General features: G+C 33.5%; 2 protein-coding genes across 3 annotated transcripts; one reads left to right on the forward strand and one right to left on the reverse strand.

The window, feature by feature from the left end:
• Positions 1-2,784: 2,784 nt before the first annotated feature.
• Positions 2,785-3,404, reverse strand: LOC123678210 (gustatory receptor for sugar taste 64f-like). The gene is made up of 3 exons (XM_045615105.1): positions 3,095-3,404; positions 2,950-3,039; positions 2,785-2,885 (listed from the first exon to the last, which is right to left on the reverse strand). The coding sequence occupies exons 1-3, from the start codon at positions 3,260-3,262 to the stop codon at positions 2,820-2,822; spliced, it is 324 nt and encodes a 107-aa protein (XP_045471061.1). The 5' UTR covers positions 3,263-3,404; the 3' UTR covers positions 2,785-2,819.
• A 3,628-nt stretch (positions 3,405-7,032) lies between these two features.
• On the forward strand, positions 7,033-17,960 carry LOC123678211. 2 transcript variants are annotated; one of them, XM_045615107.1, is made up of 6 exons: positions 7,033-7,184; positions 9,748-10,159; positions 10,220-11,836; positions 14,077-16,200; positions 16,338-16,643; positions 17,466-17,960. In XM_045615107.1, exons 1-6 carry the CDS (start codon positions 7,119-7,121, stop codon positions 17,615-17,617), a joined length of 4,677 nt encoding a protein of 1,558 aa, XP_045471063.1. In that variant the 5' UTR covers positions 7,033-7,118; the 3' UTR covers positions 17,618-17,960. The 2 variants fall into 2 exon arrangements, with proteins under 2 accessions (XP_045471063.1, XP_045471062.1); XM_045615106.1 differs by having other exon boundaries at positions 9,748-11,836.
• Positions 17,961-18,220: the final 260 nt, after the last annotated feature.

Here is an 18,220-nt window from a genome sequence, read left to right on the forward strand (position 1 = left end):
ATGCCGACTTAAAGTTATATACCTCGAAAAAAAACACCCGTTACAATCTGGAGTCGATTGGCCAGGTTCTTTCGGTTCTCCTAATTAGGTTTTTCAAGGAGTGAGAGGATTTGTCTAAGATTCCAGTCTTTCACAGTAAAAAAAATGAGTTGTTGGGATAAGTTATTGATGTGAAGAATCGAAATTATGTGCGCCACTCAAGAAGAACTGATAATATTTCTGCTGTAGCCTGCAGCTCATAGTGTTGACAAAAACCCAGGTTCGTCCATTCTTCGTCGATTTTTGCTATGATTAATGATTTTTATGCCCGGAAAATATTGATATGGATGACGTTTATTTTCAACACTGCGATATTATTAACGTTTCTCTTTGAGACCGCGTGAAAGACAAGGTGTATGTAAATGCTTCACAATATCTTGAAGATGGAAAGAGAGAAGTTATCGAGGACATACAGCTACATTTATCCGAATTAGTAATGGACAATTTCATGAAAAGCATATGGTGCTGCAATCGTAGTCGTGGGGGCCATTTGGCTGATATTGTTTGGCATCCTTGATGCAGTGACGGCTCGTCAGGGTCGGCAGGGTCGGCCGGGCCGACCCAAAAATTATCGGGAAATAGAAAATAGTTCTAGATATTCAATTCATTCAAACTCAATCGGAGTTATCGATTTCGATATCCAAATTCCCTCGGTAATGAATATTTCCACTCAGAACAGGAAAATATAACTTATACCGGCCAATATTTTCTTTCGGACCCACCTAATATTCGATTTCCAAAACATCCAGCGTTGTTATTCCCTTTCATAAATTGTAACAAACCACAATCGTAAATGGTTACTTTTCGTAACATCACCCCAAACAAGTTATTCCAGAATTGTACGTAACACTGTAACATTAGGTCTGAAATGTAACACAAATGTTACAATTATACAATTGCAACTCCTGGAATGTCACTGAAAGCATCTCATCACGTTAGGTCGTCCAAGAGCCAATGGCGGAACCAGCGCTACCGAGAGCGCTACGTAAAGGAAAAGATACTACGACATACGCCCAGAATACGTCCACTCAGTAGAACGGCACAACAACTCGATGTTAGGTCGCTTCCCAATACACAGGGTCGGCTGGCCGGTTATCCTATTGCAGAGCGTCAAGCAGCAACTTTTCACAGTTTATTTCAAATATTTGATAATTAAATGAATGGTTAATTATGAGACATTATGTCTTGATCAGAAAAGAACTTATTTATGCCGTTCGATAGTAGCTATTGATTTTCAGATCATGAAAATATAATTAATATATTCAAATGAATGGTTGATTATGGGATATAACGTCTTCATCAAAAAAAAACTTATTTATGCCGTTCGATAGTAGTTAGGTATTGATTTTCTGATCATGTACTGGGACAATGCTATCTTCGGCAATTCAAATATGCTGAATGGTATTACGGAATTCATTTTCTCAAATAATATTGTTTCCGATGTTCCTGAATTATATAAGTTATTTTGTATGATTTTGTCCCTGTCACCAACATCCGCGTCAGTAGAAAGAAGTTTTTCAGCGCTCAAAAGAATAAAATCTTTCAGTAGGAACATGATGTCTCAAGACCGTTTAAATAACCTGGCACTGATATCAATCGAAAGAGGTTTAGTTAAAGAACTAGCCAGAAGAAACATTTTTTTCGAGAAAATAATTGATGACTTCGCGACAAAGAAAGATCGTCGAATTGATTTGATCTATAAAAATGAATAAAGGGTACGCAAGCTCATACATTTTCGACCAGAATACATGCGGTCATTTCCACAATATTTTTTGTGGTCTTTATAAGATTTTTTTATATTTTATACATTTATTTATATGTTTTCGTGAGAGGTTTTCTCTATGTTTATTCAAATATATATTTTATGTTGATAATTGAATATTTTATTATTTCTGTTTTTTCAAGAGTTTCATTTTATTTCAGTTTTCATTGATTTGAGAATTACATTTTCATATTGGGTTATAATAGGGCTATTCTAGGTGAGGTTTCCCATTAAAAACAAAAAACCAACGCGTCCTCTTGGGTGACGTGGAAATCTATTTGTTTATATATATTTATTTATATAGTTATAAGTATGATAAGGGGTGTGGGAAAAATTTATTGTATATATATGTGTGTGTGGCCGACCCACATCTCGAGGGCACGAGCCGTCACTGCCTTGATGGCATACATACCTTTCACTTTAAAATAAATTGAACATCCAATAATTTGTCTTAAAATATATGATTTTTTTTTCCAATATCAAAATGAAACCACTTATTAGAAAATATTTTATTATGAAATAAAATAATCCAACTCATACCAATTATTTGTGAAAAACTATGCAATATAAAATCATGGCATTGAAAATATATAGGTACTTGAAAGCTGATAGCATTATGACATTTTATGTAAGATTGAGGACAAGAAAGATTTAACAGGAACAGTTTTAGTGTTCTTTTAGTGTACTTTTAGTGATGAATTTTAGAATATCAGCTCGAATTATATATATAAAATAATCCTATTTGTGGAGTTCATTTCATATATGTATTTATATTTCCATGCCTAAGTATCTTCAATATATTCACCATAAAATGAATTGCGCTATAAATATTCATAAGAATAACAAATAATATGCATTACTTCAGGAAATTTCAAATTATTGTAGTTCAAATGTAATAGTATCTACTCCATAGATATATAATTGATGCAGTAGGAATATAAAACCAATACTTGATCGGCTGCTGATGATTTTTTTATATATTCTGCAGTGTTTCAGCACTACGACCTCTTAGCATGTGCTATGTGATAAGTTCTTTATCAAATTGGATCAGAATCACTTCATATGCTACCAGAGCACCAAATATCTGAAAAAATCATAATATTATTGTAGGTATTCTGAATAATAGTATGTCACAAATAGGTACTAACTTTAAGCATTGTCCTTTTAGATGCATGAAAGTAGTCATCGACCGACAAAACCGTGGGACATATTTTCAAATGCACTAGGAACCTTTTTATCTGCAAAAAGAGTGCTGTATGATAATATGTCTAGTAGGTTTAAGTCACAACTGACCTCTTCGTTATAAAGAAATGAAGGTACTGTAGCCAAGAGGGTGGTCAGTTTTTGACTCTCCTCGTGTATCTTTGCTCCTCCTATAGAAACTGACATCAATCTTATAACAAGAAGTCCAAATGATAGTATATAATATAAAAAACTTGTAGGAGTAAAAGGATACTTCATTGCTCCAAACAGCTGAACCAGAAGAAAGTAGATATTTACAGTGAAAGATAACACCAATAAAGGATTAACTATTTTATTGTACTCTTTGAATATGTGAAATATTTCATTGAAATCTTCTCTCGCTATCTTCCAATCGGTCTTCATATTGATCTATGGAAAAACTAGAGCAATAATTCGAAAAATTAAAAACAGTGGAGATATACCTCTTTCTTAATGAGGTGCTTCACTTTACATGTGATTTGATAAATTTTAGAAGCAATGATAGTACTTGTTGAACATATGAACAAATCTAAGAACGTCCAACTGAATGTTAGGTTGACATTGGTGTACTGGAAATAATAATGTAGATAGAGTAAAAAGTACTCAATTGATGATCTCGAGTTCAACGTTTACTATACGCCAAGTCAAATAAATTCAGAATCATCCACTAAATAATTAAAAAAAAAAACATTTTTAGTTATGTAAAGATTGCTGATGAAATTGTTGCTGGAATAATTGAACTAAAAAGTGATTATTGACATTATGCTGAAGTTTCACGTCATTCTATATTATCATGGTCGATTCTCGCCAAGGAATTTGTGTTTTCAGAGTTGTGTTTAGAATACTAAATTGATTATATCGATACCAAAGATCTAAATGTGAAATTCTTCAAAAAATAACATGAATACTAATTTGAAAAAGTGTAAAATCAGACTTTGCAATATTGTTTTCCTCAATACTGAAAAAATCTGGTTTTGGAAGTATGACTTTTTGAAAATTTCAGATTTGGTCAAAAATAACTTCGCGTTCGAACCCAACTACCAGACATTTTGGAACTAAAAAAATTATTATAATACCTACCTGAATCCACAATCCGCCAATCAGAGTATAAGGCACTAGATCGAACATATATCCATAGGAGTAATGTACAAAAAATCGTTTAAAGCCTAGCAAAATATCACCATCTTGTTCTAATACTGATTTAATGAAAAGATTCAGCTGCACTAGGCAATGTTCCACTAAAAAATATGAATATTCGCTAATAGTTATTCATGTACAAAGAGCATTAAATAAATGTTTATAACCAAGGGCGAAAACATCTCTTTAGATTTAAATAAGAGATGTTGATGGGCCAGGGCATCATGACATTTATGTCATATCAATTAATTACTAAATTCATGAATTTATACCTAGAGCATGAAATAGAACCACAGCACTGAAGATCTGTAGTTGTCTTTTTATATTCTTACTGGGTGGATAGTCACTTAGAATTACTTCTACCCGCTCAACACTTCGTAGAAATTTAGGCCACTTTTGGGCCAGTCTGAAGAACATGAATCCAGTCAAGAAGCCTCTGAAGAAGAACATAAAATTGCCTGAAATAATTGGAAGTTTTATAAGTCAATAAGTTCAATCTTCTTGAAATTTTTTAACGACATAATAAAGAGATAGAGGTGCAAAGTTAAAGTTTTATACATTTCTTGATAAATCTCATTTAGTATTTAGAAAACTCACTCAGGGTTTGCATTGAAAGTTTTTTCAAGATCCAAGGAATACATGCCATACTGATAAACAATCCTGAAGTCATTAAAAATATCGAGTGAACAACCATAATTGATTTCCAACGAAATTTCAAACGTCTGACATCATTGTCGCGTATAGAATGAAGAGGGAATAGTCCGAAAAACATGGAAATAAATAAAAGGAAATTTGAACACAAATGGAATCTATTCCATTGATATGACTCGTTTGTCGATATTCCATTTAACTGGTTGACGAAATTGGTCAAAAATACCATTTTACGTTTCAATTTTCTATTTTTCATTCTCTTTCAGCATTTGGGGGTGATTTGTTTCATTGGTTTATTATCGATGTATAAATTACTACACGGAGGAAAAAACAAAAACAACTTAAATTGTATACTATTAACTGTGAAAAATATTGTTCTGGAGCTGTCATCAGAATGAGAATATAGGTACCTACCAACGCTAATTTTTCCAATATATATGAGTTCACCTTTAACCACAAAAAATTATTCTTTCATCATCGATTTTGTATTAGTATTTCATGGAGTTGGACTCAAAGCACAAAGAATATATTAGTTTCAATCATTATTGTACAGGGTGTTTTATCATAAACTGGACAAACATATATAGTTGTGTAAATGACTGGCTTTTGTTTTTTGACATATATACCTCGTTTTCCAAGCATAAGCGAGATACAGGACCAAAGTCTTTTGAGTGTATAACCATAGTATAAAGAATTCCATTCCTTATACCTACTATGGTATAACCTTTGAAGTTTTCTGGTCACATCAGAGTGTTTTTGAGTGTTCAATTTTAAAAAAATGAAGAACTCTGATAATTATATGACTGAACTCAATTTTCATAACTCGAACAATAGTTATTTGTTTCACTAGGCAACAAAGTAGTAGATTGACAACCACGGCTGTCAGGAATTCAGCTAATACACTTGTTGTTATATTTCCTTTAACTTTGATCATTTTTAGGTATAGTCTTCGTTGTTTTTTTATTTTTGTTTACCTGACGTTTCGCCCAATATGTGGGCATTTTCAGAGGCTTAAATTGACATACATTTAAATTATAATTAATACAAAACAAAATTATAACATGAAAAGGCCCAGATATTGGATCATCTAAATAAGAATAAAAAACAACGAAGACTTCTATCTCTGTCCTTGTACCCACTAGTCAATAGGTACAACAAAAAGATTAAATTTTTATGTGGCACAAATTCAAAAAGGAAATAATTAAAAATTATTAAAAAAGATATATGGCAGTCAATATACTTTTCTGCCGAGTTGAATATATTATTTTTTCTCTGATTATTATTTATAATGATATATGCAGGATATTGTATTCGCAAATTATTACTATTCCCACATCCTTTTTATTTGTCCCCCCTTGACCTAGTGGTAAATTAATCACTATTGTTGGAATGGTTGGTTGCTATGGAAATGTTATTATGTCCATAATAATTATAGTTTGACAACTTATAAAATGTTTCATTTCCATTAAGAAGAATCATTTTGTAGCCTAGACAGGAAAAGTAATATTTTGCTGATTGGTATGTGTATGCAAAATTAATATTTGCTTTCAATCGGAGAAAGAACTTTTCACAGTCTAGGTCCAGCGAAAAAAAAATTATCATTAGAAATAATATTCTATAATTTTGATGGAAAAATCTTCTTGAAATTCAAATAAACATTAGAACTGTTGTTTTACAAATATAAACTGAATTTCAACCGAATTTGACTACAAATGAATATGGTGACACAATAATTCACAAATTTTGCATCAAGCGTAGAACTGTTACTTTGTATCTTCACTCAAAACAAAGTGTTTTTTGTAGTTATAATTCCGTTTTCATAAATTTCAGCCTTGTACAGCACGATCTCTTTTTTGGATAACAGAAAGCAGATCATTTATATCTTGATTCGTACGCGAGTTAATGAATCGAAAACGAATCAAGATATCTATGATTTGATTTCTGATATCTTTTTTTCTCTATATCTCATAGTTCTTCAGATGCTTTCAATGAGCATCGAAGTCGGAACACACTGTACTTCAATTCTTCAATAGAAAAATACTTTCTTGATCATTTCTTGTGGGACACCCTGTATAATTCTCAAATCTCAAATAATGTATTATCATTAACTAATTATTGTAGACACACTACAAACTTCATGCCATTTCATTTAATCGATGAAAATTGACATTGTAATTCGTCCGAAATATAATCCCTACCACCTGTTCTCAAATTCATTCCTCCATTCCTTATCTCCAGAACTAATATTGTTCGCCTTTTTTCGTTTTCTTCGGATTGGTTTTTTTTTTCATTGTCTAGCAAAATCTGTATGATTTTATTCATTCCATGTTGGTTCTTTTGTGTGTGTGTGTATATTGTCCTTCAAACTTCAAAGGTTCGTATATTCTCAAATAAAGAAAGTCCAAGAGAGAATTATTATTTTTATACAAATGAAATTTCAGGGAGGAAAGGAATCAATTTGAATCTAACTGGTGAAATAAATAGAACTGAAATAAAAAGAAATATTAATTATTTTTCATTTTGCAATATAATTTACTAATCTGTTGAAATATTCATTGGAATTGAAATAACGATTAATAATTAATATTTGATTTCGTTCAAATTATCTCGAATTTTGTGATTTTCTGAAAAATGTATCAATTTTGCGGAGCCTGCCATATTTGATTATTTTTCTCAAGATGTCTACGACTAAAATATGAAATTTGCATAACATGTTTTAGATGTACTGATGAATATAATTATCAATAATTGGTTATTTCACTAACTATATGTGGATCAAAATTTATTCCTGTATGACAAAAATTGGAATTAATAATTATAGAAATTAATTCCCTAAATGTTGGTACAATATGCAATGAGTTATAACTTTGTTTGGTCCATTCATTCATAGGGTTATTTATAAAATAATTGCTGGTAGGGAATAATGATTCCAACAACTTTCATATAAGGAGTTTTCAAACAATTTTCGATTTTATACAGTTGATATAATATAATTTTAAAGTATTGCAAACGAGATACAAGCTGATAGTCATAAATATTTCGCTCCATTATGTATGGACTCCAAATATATTTTTTTTGAATGAGAACGGCTGGTCATATTATGATATCTTGAAGAAAAAGGCTTTCAATTCCATTTTCAATTTTAAGGAAATTATTGATGAAATTTTATTGAAGGTTCTTAGGTATGTAATATGTTCATCAAGTTTTTTAGAAAACGTCTTTTTTTGTTGTTAATTCTGCTAGATAATGTTCATGAGGACATCCTGTACTTTCCTAATATAACATTGAAAAGAGGTAATTATTTCAGAAATTTTTGAGGATCCATTGAAAAACTCAGGATTCGGAAAAATTGAATGAAATGAACAATCAACAGTAATAACATTATGCTCAATTCAACTATTTGCATGATCTTATCATTTATATATATTACGTGGATCAAAATAAGTGATGAATATAAAAATAGAAGGAATCTCAAATGTAAACAAGAAATATAATTCATTATGCTTTGGAATACCTATAAATATTTGAAACAATAATTTATTCTTTTCGATTTCATAATTTGGAGCTAAATAAATATTCCTCTGATGTACTGAACATACATTGTGTCCGTAAAGTATGGAACAAATTCATTTTTAGCTAAACAGACTATTTTAAGAAATAATCCTGGAACACGTCGATTTTTTTTTCAAATTTATCTAATCATTCAATTTACCGTATCAATAATCTATATACAGGGTGAATTACTCTCGAGTAATGACGTCACCGTCATTTTTTATAAATGGAACACCCTCATTTAACCTCAATTTTCCGATTACTCTAGCTGAGCTGATTCTGAAAATATATCACATGTTGATTCCAATTGGTACAGGGTGGACAAAAATACAATAGTTTTTTGTGTGCTCATAAAGTAACCCGTAACACTCTTCATTAGCTAAAGTAACATTATTATCAAAAAGCAATTGGTTTGAATGTAACACCCTGTAGTTTGTTAAATTTTTATTAATCTAACAATGTAACAAACTACAGGGTGTTACATTCAAACCCATTGCCGCTAGACAATAAGTATTTTTGATAATATTGTTAATTTAACTAATAAAGAATGTTACGCGTTACTTTATGAGCACACACAAAACAATTGTATTTTTGTCCACCCTGTACCAATTGGAATTAACATGTGATACATTTTTGGAATCAGCTCAGCTAGAGTAATCGGAAAATTGAGACAGAATGGAGGTGTTCCACTAAAAAAGTAACGGTCATTACTCGAAAGTAATTCACCCTGAATTATTTTATTTATTATTTCATTTATTATTATTTTATTTATTTTTTTTATTTATTTTTTATTTATTTTATATATTTTAATTATTTATTTTATTATTATTTTATAATACGGTAAATTAAAATAAAAAATCGACGTGTTTCAAGATTATTTCTTATAATGTTCTGTTCAGCTAAAAATGAATTTGTTCCATACTTTACGGACACAGTGTATAATAAATTAAATTATTCTTAAACACTTTCCATCTATGTATTGAACTTTGAAACTGAAAAACACTTTTTTCTAAAAATGATTTCTTGAAATTTACATTATTCACTATATCTAAAAATCATCTGAAGATTGTATTTGTTTCTCCTATTTTTCATTACTTTCAATCCGTAAGCGAAAAATCTTTTTCCAATTCGAATTGGGTGAATTTCATTCAGTGAAATAATAATGAATAAACTTTGAATTTCAGTATAACACCAAACCAAGTATCTTCCTTATTTATTATACATGCTTTCATAATTTCAATATGTTAGTAACAAATTTTATAAGAATATTATTATTATTTTTTTTTTTTGGGGAACATACCCACTAGATAAAAAATGAATCATTTTCAGTTTGAAGTGATTTCAACTTTCATGTCTTAAAATACAAGTATTATTTTCTGTTTCAGGCTACCAAAAATATTGATATAATCATGGATCAAAACCAATCGACACAAAACGACCAAAATCCATTCGACCATTTAGACTCATCGCTTTATGATTCGAGCAGCGAAATGATTGAACTTCATGAAAAAGCAGCTTCCATCCCAGTCGTCTCAAATCCAAGGGAAGAACTTTCATCTGATGTTCCAAAAATTGTGAAAATGATCGAGAAAAAATCTGACACAACGACAAAACCAGATGTGGTGCAAACAGTTCCTGATAGACTCGAGAACAATCCTTTGTCTGAGAAGAATGACGATGCTAACAATAGGGTGATGACAGTCCAAGAGAGAAAAATGAAATTTCTAAAACTGACGCAACTGGCGAATGATAGCTACAAATCGAATGATCAAGAGAAAGATATGAATGATGTAACTGGTGAGTTGGTCAAGAAACAGGTAGAGAAAGCAGTGCAAAAACCTAATTTCGATGTTGCAGACGTTATGGCTACTTCAAATCGAAGAAGAAGCACTGGAGAGCCAACCAGTATTTCAAGCCCGACGAAGAAAGCCGAAGATAAATGCAAATTAGAAAAAGCGAAGATTTCCACAGATCCTCACAACGATGAGGTGAAGAATCCATCATTGGACCAAAAAAGCCACAATCAAAGTACACAAGATGAACAAAACCTCAAGAAAGTTCCTCAGACAATTGAAGATGATCCGAAGTTCCTGGAGAAGACGACGGAGCTCATCAAGCAGTTTGGTGAAAACAACAAGAGGTTATTGGAAAGGCATGAAATGATGAAAGCCGCGAAGGAATCGTTGAAGCAGAACATTGACGCCTATCTTAACTCTAAGTCTACTAAGGATAATGAGAACGAAATGGACCAAAACGGCATTGATCCCATAGTAAACGGAAATGGGATTTTGAATGGAAAAAATCATGAGGGTACAACTGTGATAGAAAATAACCAAAATGGTCATGACTCTCAAGTCAATGGTACCAATACTCCTACTAATGGTATAAGTTCCGGCATCTCCTCCAATGAAGCTGTAAATCACGAGACTCGTGTAGATGGTGACTGGCAGAATGATAAGGCTGAAACTGTTAACAACGTTCCATCAGATAATGAGATGGATGCAGATGTTGGACTACAGAAATCTTCAGCTGAAACTACTACCAGGATTCCATCTGAGCAGCAGAACATAGACGACCATCCGGAGCAGCAGAATGGCGAACACCATCGTGAAGATTCACCTACTAGTACAACCGAAATTATTTCGGAAGATATGCCGAAAATCCGTCCAGATCAGCTTGAAAGACTATATGAAATTGAAAAAGAATTGGAGCACTCTTGTTCCCAGTATGCTGAATATAGAAGGGAAGTTTTTACTAAGGGTCCAAGCGAATTCGAACCCGACCTGATCGACCTCCAGGGCAATAAACTACTGGATCGCCAGATAGCAGCCAAGTTGAATAATCTTTATTTCGATTCTACTTCATCAGAAGAAGAGATCGAAGTACAGAAGTGGAATGGTCCAACCTCAAAATATACTGAAAGGAAGTCTAACATAGAAGATATGAATGTGAGTGCAGCACAAACAGATGACTCTGAACCAGCCTTGGAAATCGACACGGAATATGAACAAAGTGAGCAGGGGAGTGTTCCAACAACATCTAGAGATATATCATATGATGATCCCAAGCAGGCGAGAGAAGAACAAAATGAAGGATTCAATATAGATGATTTCCTGGAAGGAGCTAAATTGGACCCCAAACTTTATTCGTTCTCTCCATCAAATAAGAGAGTAGTAATGAACCTTCTCAGTGACGTTGAGATCTTTTCCAGAGCCGCTTTAGCTATTTTAAGAGCCGAAAGAACTCCGGTGATTCCCAACATCAAGTTTCGTATTCCTTCTCCGCCTCAATTCGAAGCAGAAATTCCAGAAAGCATAAGGCATGTATTCGAAGCGGTCGGCCATATGAAACCACGACTACCAACGCAACAAAGAGAATCATCTTCAACAGAACGGGATGAACCAAGTGTTGAGTTTGAATATGTTCCATTTTCTATGGATGATCAGTCGAATGAAGAAAAGCCTTCGACTTCAGGTGAGTTTTCTGAAATACTAAACTTACAAAGTTCAAAACTTGGTTGAAGTTCTCATTCTATATATTTTTTGGTATTATTTTGTCAATTTCTACCAACTAGATAATATTTTGAATTACTCATTCTCATTTTTACAGAGTGTTAATATTTTTCGCTCAGTATCAAGAATACCCGAAACTGAGTGTTTTCGGCATTAATTGATAGGGATTTCGAATCAACTTTTTTTTTAGATTAAGATATTAAGGGTGAAAATTTTTCCTTTGATCTTCAGTACAGAACTTTGAATTAAACCGTGAATAACACAGTGGCTTATGTTATTTTCTCTAATACGCTCTATTAGTGTGACGTCACACACCGCCATTTTTGGTTCTCCTGTCAGTGTTCGGAATCCAAACAAATAAATTGTCATTCAAATTAGTACGGCGTCGTTGAAGGAATTGGCTTATTTTCATAAATAAGAGTATTTTAAGAACGATTTCAGTTTTATTTGATAGACAGAAGAAACGAGGTTAATACCAGTAAGTTTGAATCCTGTATCATTCCCCAGATTTTGTAAAAAGCCGTGTTTATTAGTTGAACTTCGAGTTCGAACTTACTGGCATTAATCTCGTTCCTTCTGTCTATCAATTAATAGTAAAATCGTTCATTAAATAATCTTATTTATCAAAATAAGCCAATTTCTTCAACGACAACGTACTAATTTGAATGAAAATTTGGTTGTGTCGATTCCGAACACTGGTAGGAGAACCAAAAATGGCGGTGTGTGACGTCATCACTAATAGAGCATATTCTGTGGAAATTCCGTTCATTCTGCCATCTCTGTAGAATGAAATCGTTCGGGAATATCTCAGTTTCACACAGATTTCATGGTTATATGTATTTCATTATTAAATTTTGTACTCGGAATCCTCTTGTCACGGATTTATCTATTATCTGTTAGATTTGTGATACATAAAAAAGTTCTGCTAACCAACATTTTTCAATGGAAAAATCACGAAACGATATTATGGAAATATTGCAAAAAATTCCATAAAAATTCAGTGAATTAGAGAACTTAAGTGTAATAATCGTACAGAAGGCTCATTCCAATACTCGTTCATTCTAAAACTCGCCAATTAATGTCCCGTTTTTGAATTATGAACTCGTGGCAGAATATCAATGCCTTCTGCATTTGTATTATAAATAACTATTCCCTTGTGTGCCAAATGTTGATATCAATTTAGGGTAGGTATTCAAATAATAATATACTTATTAATCTGATTTTTATTAATATAACTTCATCACACATCGATACTAAACGAGAAAAAAAACAATAATAACTTAAAATTTTCATATATATATACTTTTTTTTTTGAGAAATGTATCGGATATCCCAAATTCGTTGTCAAATGAGGGGACCTCAGAGTACCTTTGAGCTAAAAAAATTAATAGCACATTTTCGGGCTCGATTTTTGTGAGAATTAAAACAACAACCCCATAAATTCAACTGTTTTCTAGCTATAAGAGGAAATTGGAAAATGAGGTGATATGAAAAGTTCTCATTACTTCTTCATTAATGGTGTTATTAACATGAAACAGGCACTTTTTCAGTAAAATCCATTGATGTAGTCATTTTTTTATTGCAATTAGTTTTGAAGTGCCTAACTTGAAGTTATTTTTTACATCTTCAGATACTGAAGATCATGTTAAGTTCGAAACTGCTTACACAATGTATTCCACGAATTCTCAATATCCAATTTTATTGGAAAAAAAAATATAGAAATTTTATTTATTTTAATCATTTAAATTCATTCTGAAAATACTCATCTCATAATACCTATTCCTGAAATCAGTCAATAACAAGCTTTCTGAAAATATTATAACTCAAGAATTTGTGGAAAATTGTCAATTTCAGTGATGTCAATAGATCTCCCAGATAATTTCACATCAATTATGGTTTTATATCAATGTAATAGCATCAAGAATGTGTAAGTGTTGGTGATTTGACGAAAATGAGTAATTTCCAATTTTCGTTCATGATTCAGAAATGAAGCAAAATATTGGTTTGGTATTCAGCTTTTTCATCTACACTTCATTTAACTCCAGTATTTTTGGAGGTTAGACAACCCCCCTGTACAAAATAAGAATAGAGCTCTTAGTATCTTAGTCTTTTCCCATAGTGATCTTTCAAAGTCTGAAATGGAGGGAATGTTGCTTCTTAGCTTAATTTCCTGTTTTGAATACTGATAATTACTTTTTTCAGATGAACCATACAGCAAAATGCGAGAGTCCAATCTTTTCGAAGAAGCCGGCATCCATGATAAACCTGATTCAAAAGCCAAGACGGCAGGATCTTTATTGGTTGAAGAATTATTGAATAGAAACCCATGGGAACCTTATCATCCACAAGCACAGGACGCAATGATGCAAGTGCTAAATACATATGCACAAATAAATGCTATGCATAACTTGACTGAGCCGCAATTCAACGAAGCTATGCCAGAAGAACCATATTCTGAAGAAATTCCAGATTTTTCAGATGAGCCCATGGATACGGAAATTTTACCGAAAGATAGAAGGAAAGGCATTATAACTCCTGATGAAGTGGAAGATCCTCCAGAAGAGAATCCTCCAACCGGAAATCCTAATCCAGATCCTTTACCTGCAAATCCAGAACCTCCTCAAGGAGAGTCTAATCCTTCAGCTCAAAATCCACAATCGACTAGTCCTCGGTCAGATCAAGCAGGAATTCATTATGGTGACCTCAATCTTTCAGAGGAAAGAGATTTATCCAAGTATGTACGTCAATCTGATAATGTTGCTAAGGACCAAGATGATGCTTCAGTACCAGTTAGTTCAAAGCAAGTTCCAAATACTCTAAAACCATTGCCTTTAATCGGAAATGAGGATGAACCAATTCCAATGATGCAGGATCAATCAAAACCTACCGGAAAGATGGTTGCTACTGCACCAATACCAGAACGGAACAGTCCAATTCCGCCACAAGATGAACAAATGCCCGAAGAAGTTATACCTGAAAATCCAATACAACCAGAACAACCCCAAGAAGAAGATGGAGATACCCCACCAAGGGCTCGTGCAGCATTAACATCAAATCAGGTGAACAGTGACATCATTACTGCGGCTGACTATGACAGATCTCGCTGTCGACCACGTCGTCCAAATCATCCTCCACCAGCACCACCAGGAGGAGATAATGATCAACCTGAACAACCAGCAGCATCAATGCGGCTAGATCCTGTAGTGATCCCATTTTTGGAAGAAGAGAGACAAAGTATATCTGAACATATCAAACAGGTAACAGGTCAGGAACCAGATGTATCACCAACTCCTAGCAACGATTCGAATGATTCTCAAGAAAGAAAGAAAATAAGACGACGACGACGTACCAAGTCATTGAACGAACCAAAATCTCCCAAATTCAGACCGGTTTATCATCCTGGCACCAACAATGAATACGCATCTCCACTCTATCAGGAGGATAGCCCAGAAAAAAACAGCAGGCAAAACATGAATAAACCTCGGGATAACCTCATCGTCAAGCCTAGTCCCGCTGATAAGGATCAGGACATGGATATTGATTTGACTGCTGAGCAGAAGGAGGATGAGACCGTGCAAGTGGTAGATATTCCAACTCCTTCTCTGCCGCCTCAAGAAATGGTTTCAGAGGAAATACCTTCTAAAACTCAAAACCAACGCCATCTTGTTCAAGCAAGTTACCTACATCCCAGGGACCCACGGGAGCATTGTTGTCAACTGTTGTCAGATCGGCAGAGACAGAGGAGATCACATCGTATTCCGAATCTTGCAGTAGGCATCGATGGAATTATGACATGTAACAGAACTGTTAATACAGAAGGAACAAACGAAAGTGGTGACGGTCAAAATCCGAACGAAAAGCAGGAACAACCAGCAGCACCAATAGAGGCTCCTAACAATGAACTTATACCAAGTAATAACAGTGGATCTGGTAATGGAAACATAGGAGGATCACCGTCCGATGATGAAGATAGGGATAAAAACACCCAGAAGAGGTCGAGGAAGAAATCCCCAGAACCTCCAACAGGCTCTCCTGTCATCGACAAAGCAAAAAACACAGATGATAAGGAGAATGACACCAACATTCTCAATCCACCTGATCGTTCCTTCTTCAAGAACCGTTCCAAATCCGATGAAAATAACCCAAAAGTGGATGCAGAGGGTGGATTGAAATCTCAGTTATCGAAGTCCAATGAATTTGAAATGAGAACTGCACCGGAACGAGTATTGAACAGCAGTTCTGATTCTAATAGTAGCGATTATATGCAACCTATCCAGAGATGTCCATATGAAGCTGGTCCTGCTGAGCAAGAACATCAGAGGGGAGGTAATATACAGCAATCTTGTGTATATTTGTTTGATTATTTTGAATTACATTTGCTCCACTGATTTTAAACTTAACGTCAATGAAAATTTCTTCAACGCTGTTATTTTTGTAAACCAATAAACTTTATTTCATTCCAGGAGTACAAATGGAGAGTGAATCCATGTCCCAGGCTTCTTCCAAACGTAAATGTCCACCGACTCCCGATATAGAAGGTGGTCCTAACAAGATTTTGGCTCGAGAAGATGACAACGGTCAGTTAATATCTAAACCAAATGAAGAACCAGGGCCAAGTAGTCCTATGGTTGGAAAACCGGCGAGAATAACACAAAGAAGAATGCCAGTGCCGAGCGAATCCGATTTGAGTGAGTCCGATAGAGGCCAGTCGGTGCTTAGTGAGTCAGGAATAAGTGAGATCGATGATTTTCCTGAAGATGTCAGTGAAGGTAAGTGTTAAACTTTTCAACATCATTTGAGAAAGTACCTTTTCAATAAAAATATGTTTTTCTCCAATTGACAGCAAATATTGATTTTGCAGACACATATCAATCTGCAAAGTATTACTTTTCTTGTCTAGGCAGCAAAGTGATTATTCTCAATGAGAATAAAACATTCGACATTTTTGACAATCAATATTTTTTGCCACCTTCCTCATTTCTGGAAGAGTAAGAACTTATATGTCGCTATCACTGTCCATAATATATATCCGATATTTTTCGAAAAACTGTCAGATATTTCATGAGTTGTTAAATTATGATTAACATGGAAGTATACATTTCCATAGCAATCAACCATTTCAACAATTGAGATTTCTATCAAATTTCGTTTAATTTTATCACATCACAAATCCGATAGCTTTAATAAACCTTCCGGGTAATTAAAGGAAGAAAATTTGAATTTTTATTAATTTCAAATTCATGGATAGAAAGATTAAGATAAGCTGAAACTTCACTTCCTACTGATCAGCTACCTGCCTATTTTTTAAATAGTATAAGGGGTTGAGTTTCACATAATTTGAAAGATCTCTTTCCCTCGATCACATCTATCATTTATTTTCGAAATTGGTTCGTTTGTTACAGAAGTTTGAGGTTCAACCTTTTGTTCAAGAAAAAACTGAAAATTCGCTGTCGATTCTTTCATTTAAGGAATCAAGAACAAAACAAATCAAGATAGGAACAAATTTCGATAGCGAGTTTTCACTTTTTCCTCAAACAAACCCGTTGTGATAAACTTCGAAACACTCATTTCTTTCATTATATCTATTGTAGGATCTTATGCAAATTCCCGAAGAATGACAAGGAATCAAGCAGCACAGATTGAAGCTTACCAACAGCAGCAGCAACAACAGCAGCAGGAGCTGTATCCTGTTGATGAGCATCCTCCTACCCCTCCAACTCCTGTATTGGACGAAGGTGTGTAAAATAAATTTTTCCAATTGAAATGATTTTTTTTCAATCGTTGATTTATTTTTATTTCGGTCGTTACCTGATTGAATCCATGTTAAGATGAATAGGTACCTATATACTATCTTTGCCATGATTCATTGTTTCTCCATTTTCAAATAAATAAGGTTCATTCACACCGCCAGCCCAAAAGTCACACTAATTAGTGACACTTTGAGGATGGAGAGGACTTTCAACGATCATTCTTGGATTTCTCCAGTTACAATTCTGCTTATTACCATAATTAATGGTCTTATTTGTGGGCCGTCAAATATCCCCCCTATTCTCATCAAGAGCCTTCACAAAATGCTTCATTAAGCCCAACTTTATAAGTAACAGAGAAAGTATGATTTTTTTTCTCTTACTTACCCAAGTTAGGGGATTAAAAAGGTCAGTTCAGGTATAAGCAATGGTTCCAATATTTATAGATTTACCTGACAATAAAACCATTGTATATACATTAATGAATATATAATAATTTTAGAACTCTCATAAATGAATATACTGAATAAAACCCACATTGGTAGATAAGTTGTTGTATTTTAAAAAAGTAGAACTGATAGAAAAAAACGGATTGCATG

Source organism: Harmonia axyridis, chromosome 4 (assembly GCF_914767665.1).
Source record: "Harmonia axyridis chromosome 4, icHarAxyr1.1, whole genome shotgun sequence".
Taxonomy (NCBI): Eukaryota; Metazoa; Arthropoda; class Insecta; order Coleoptera; family Coccinellidae; genus Harmonia; species Harmonia axyridis.

Bases quoted from the DNA above. Each gene is read 5' to 3' on its own strand.
- LOC123678210 (XM_045615105.1), bottom strand. From the start codon at position 3,262: ATGAAGTATCCTTTTACTCCTACAAGTTTTTTATATTATATACTATCA. The intron at 3,040-3,094 runs GTCAGTTGTGAC...CTCTTTTTGCAG, and splicing joins CATTTCTTTATAACGAAGAG to ATAAAAAGGTTCCTAGTGCA. The intron at 2,886-2,949 runs GTTAGTACCTAT...TGATTTTTTCAG, and splicing joins CTAAAAGGACAATGCTTAAA to ATATTTGGTGCTCTGGTAGC.
- LOC123678211 (XM_045615106.1), top strand. From the start codon at position 7,119: ATGATTTTATTCATTCCATGTTGGTTCTTTTGTGTGTGTGTGTATATT. The intron at 16,201-16,337 runs GTAATATACAGC...ATTTCATTCCAG, and splicing joins GCAAGAACATCAGAGGGGAG to GAGTACAAATGGAGAGTGAA. The intron at 16,644-17,465 runs GTAAGTGTTAAA...TATCTATTGTAG, and splicing joins TCCTGAAGATGTCAGTGAAG to GATCTTATGCAAATTCCCGA.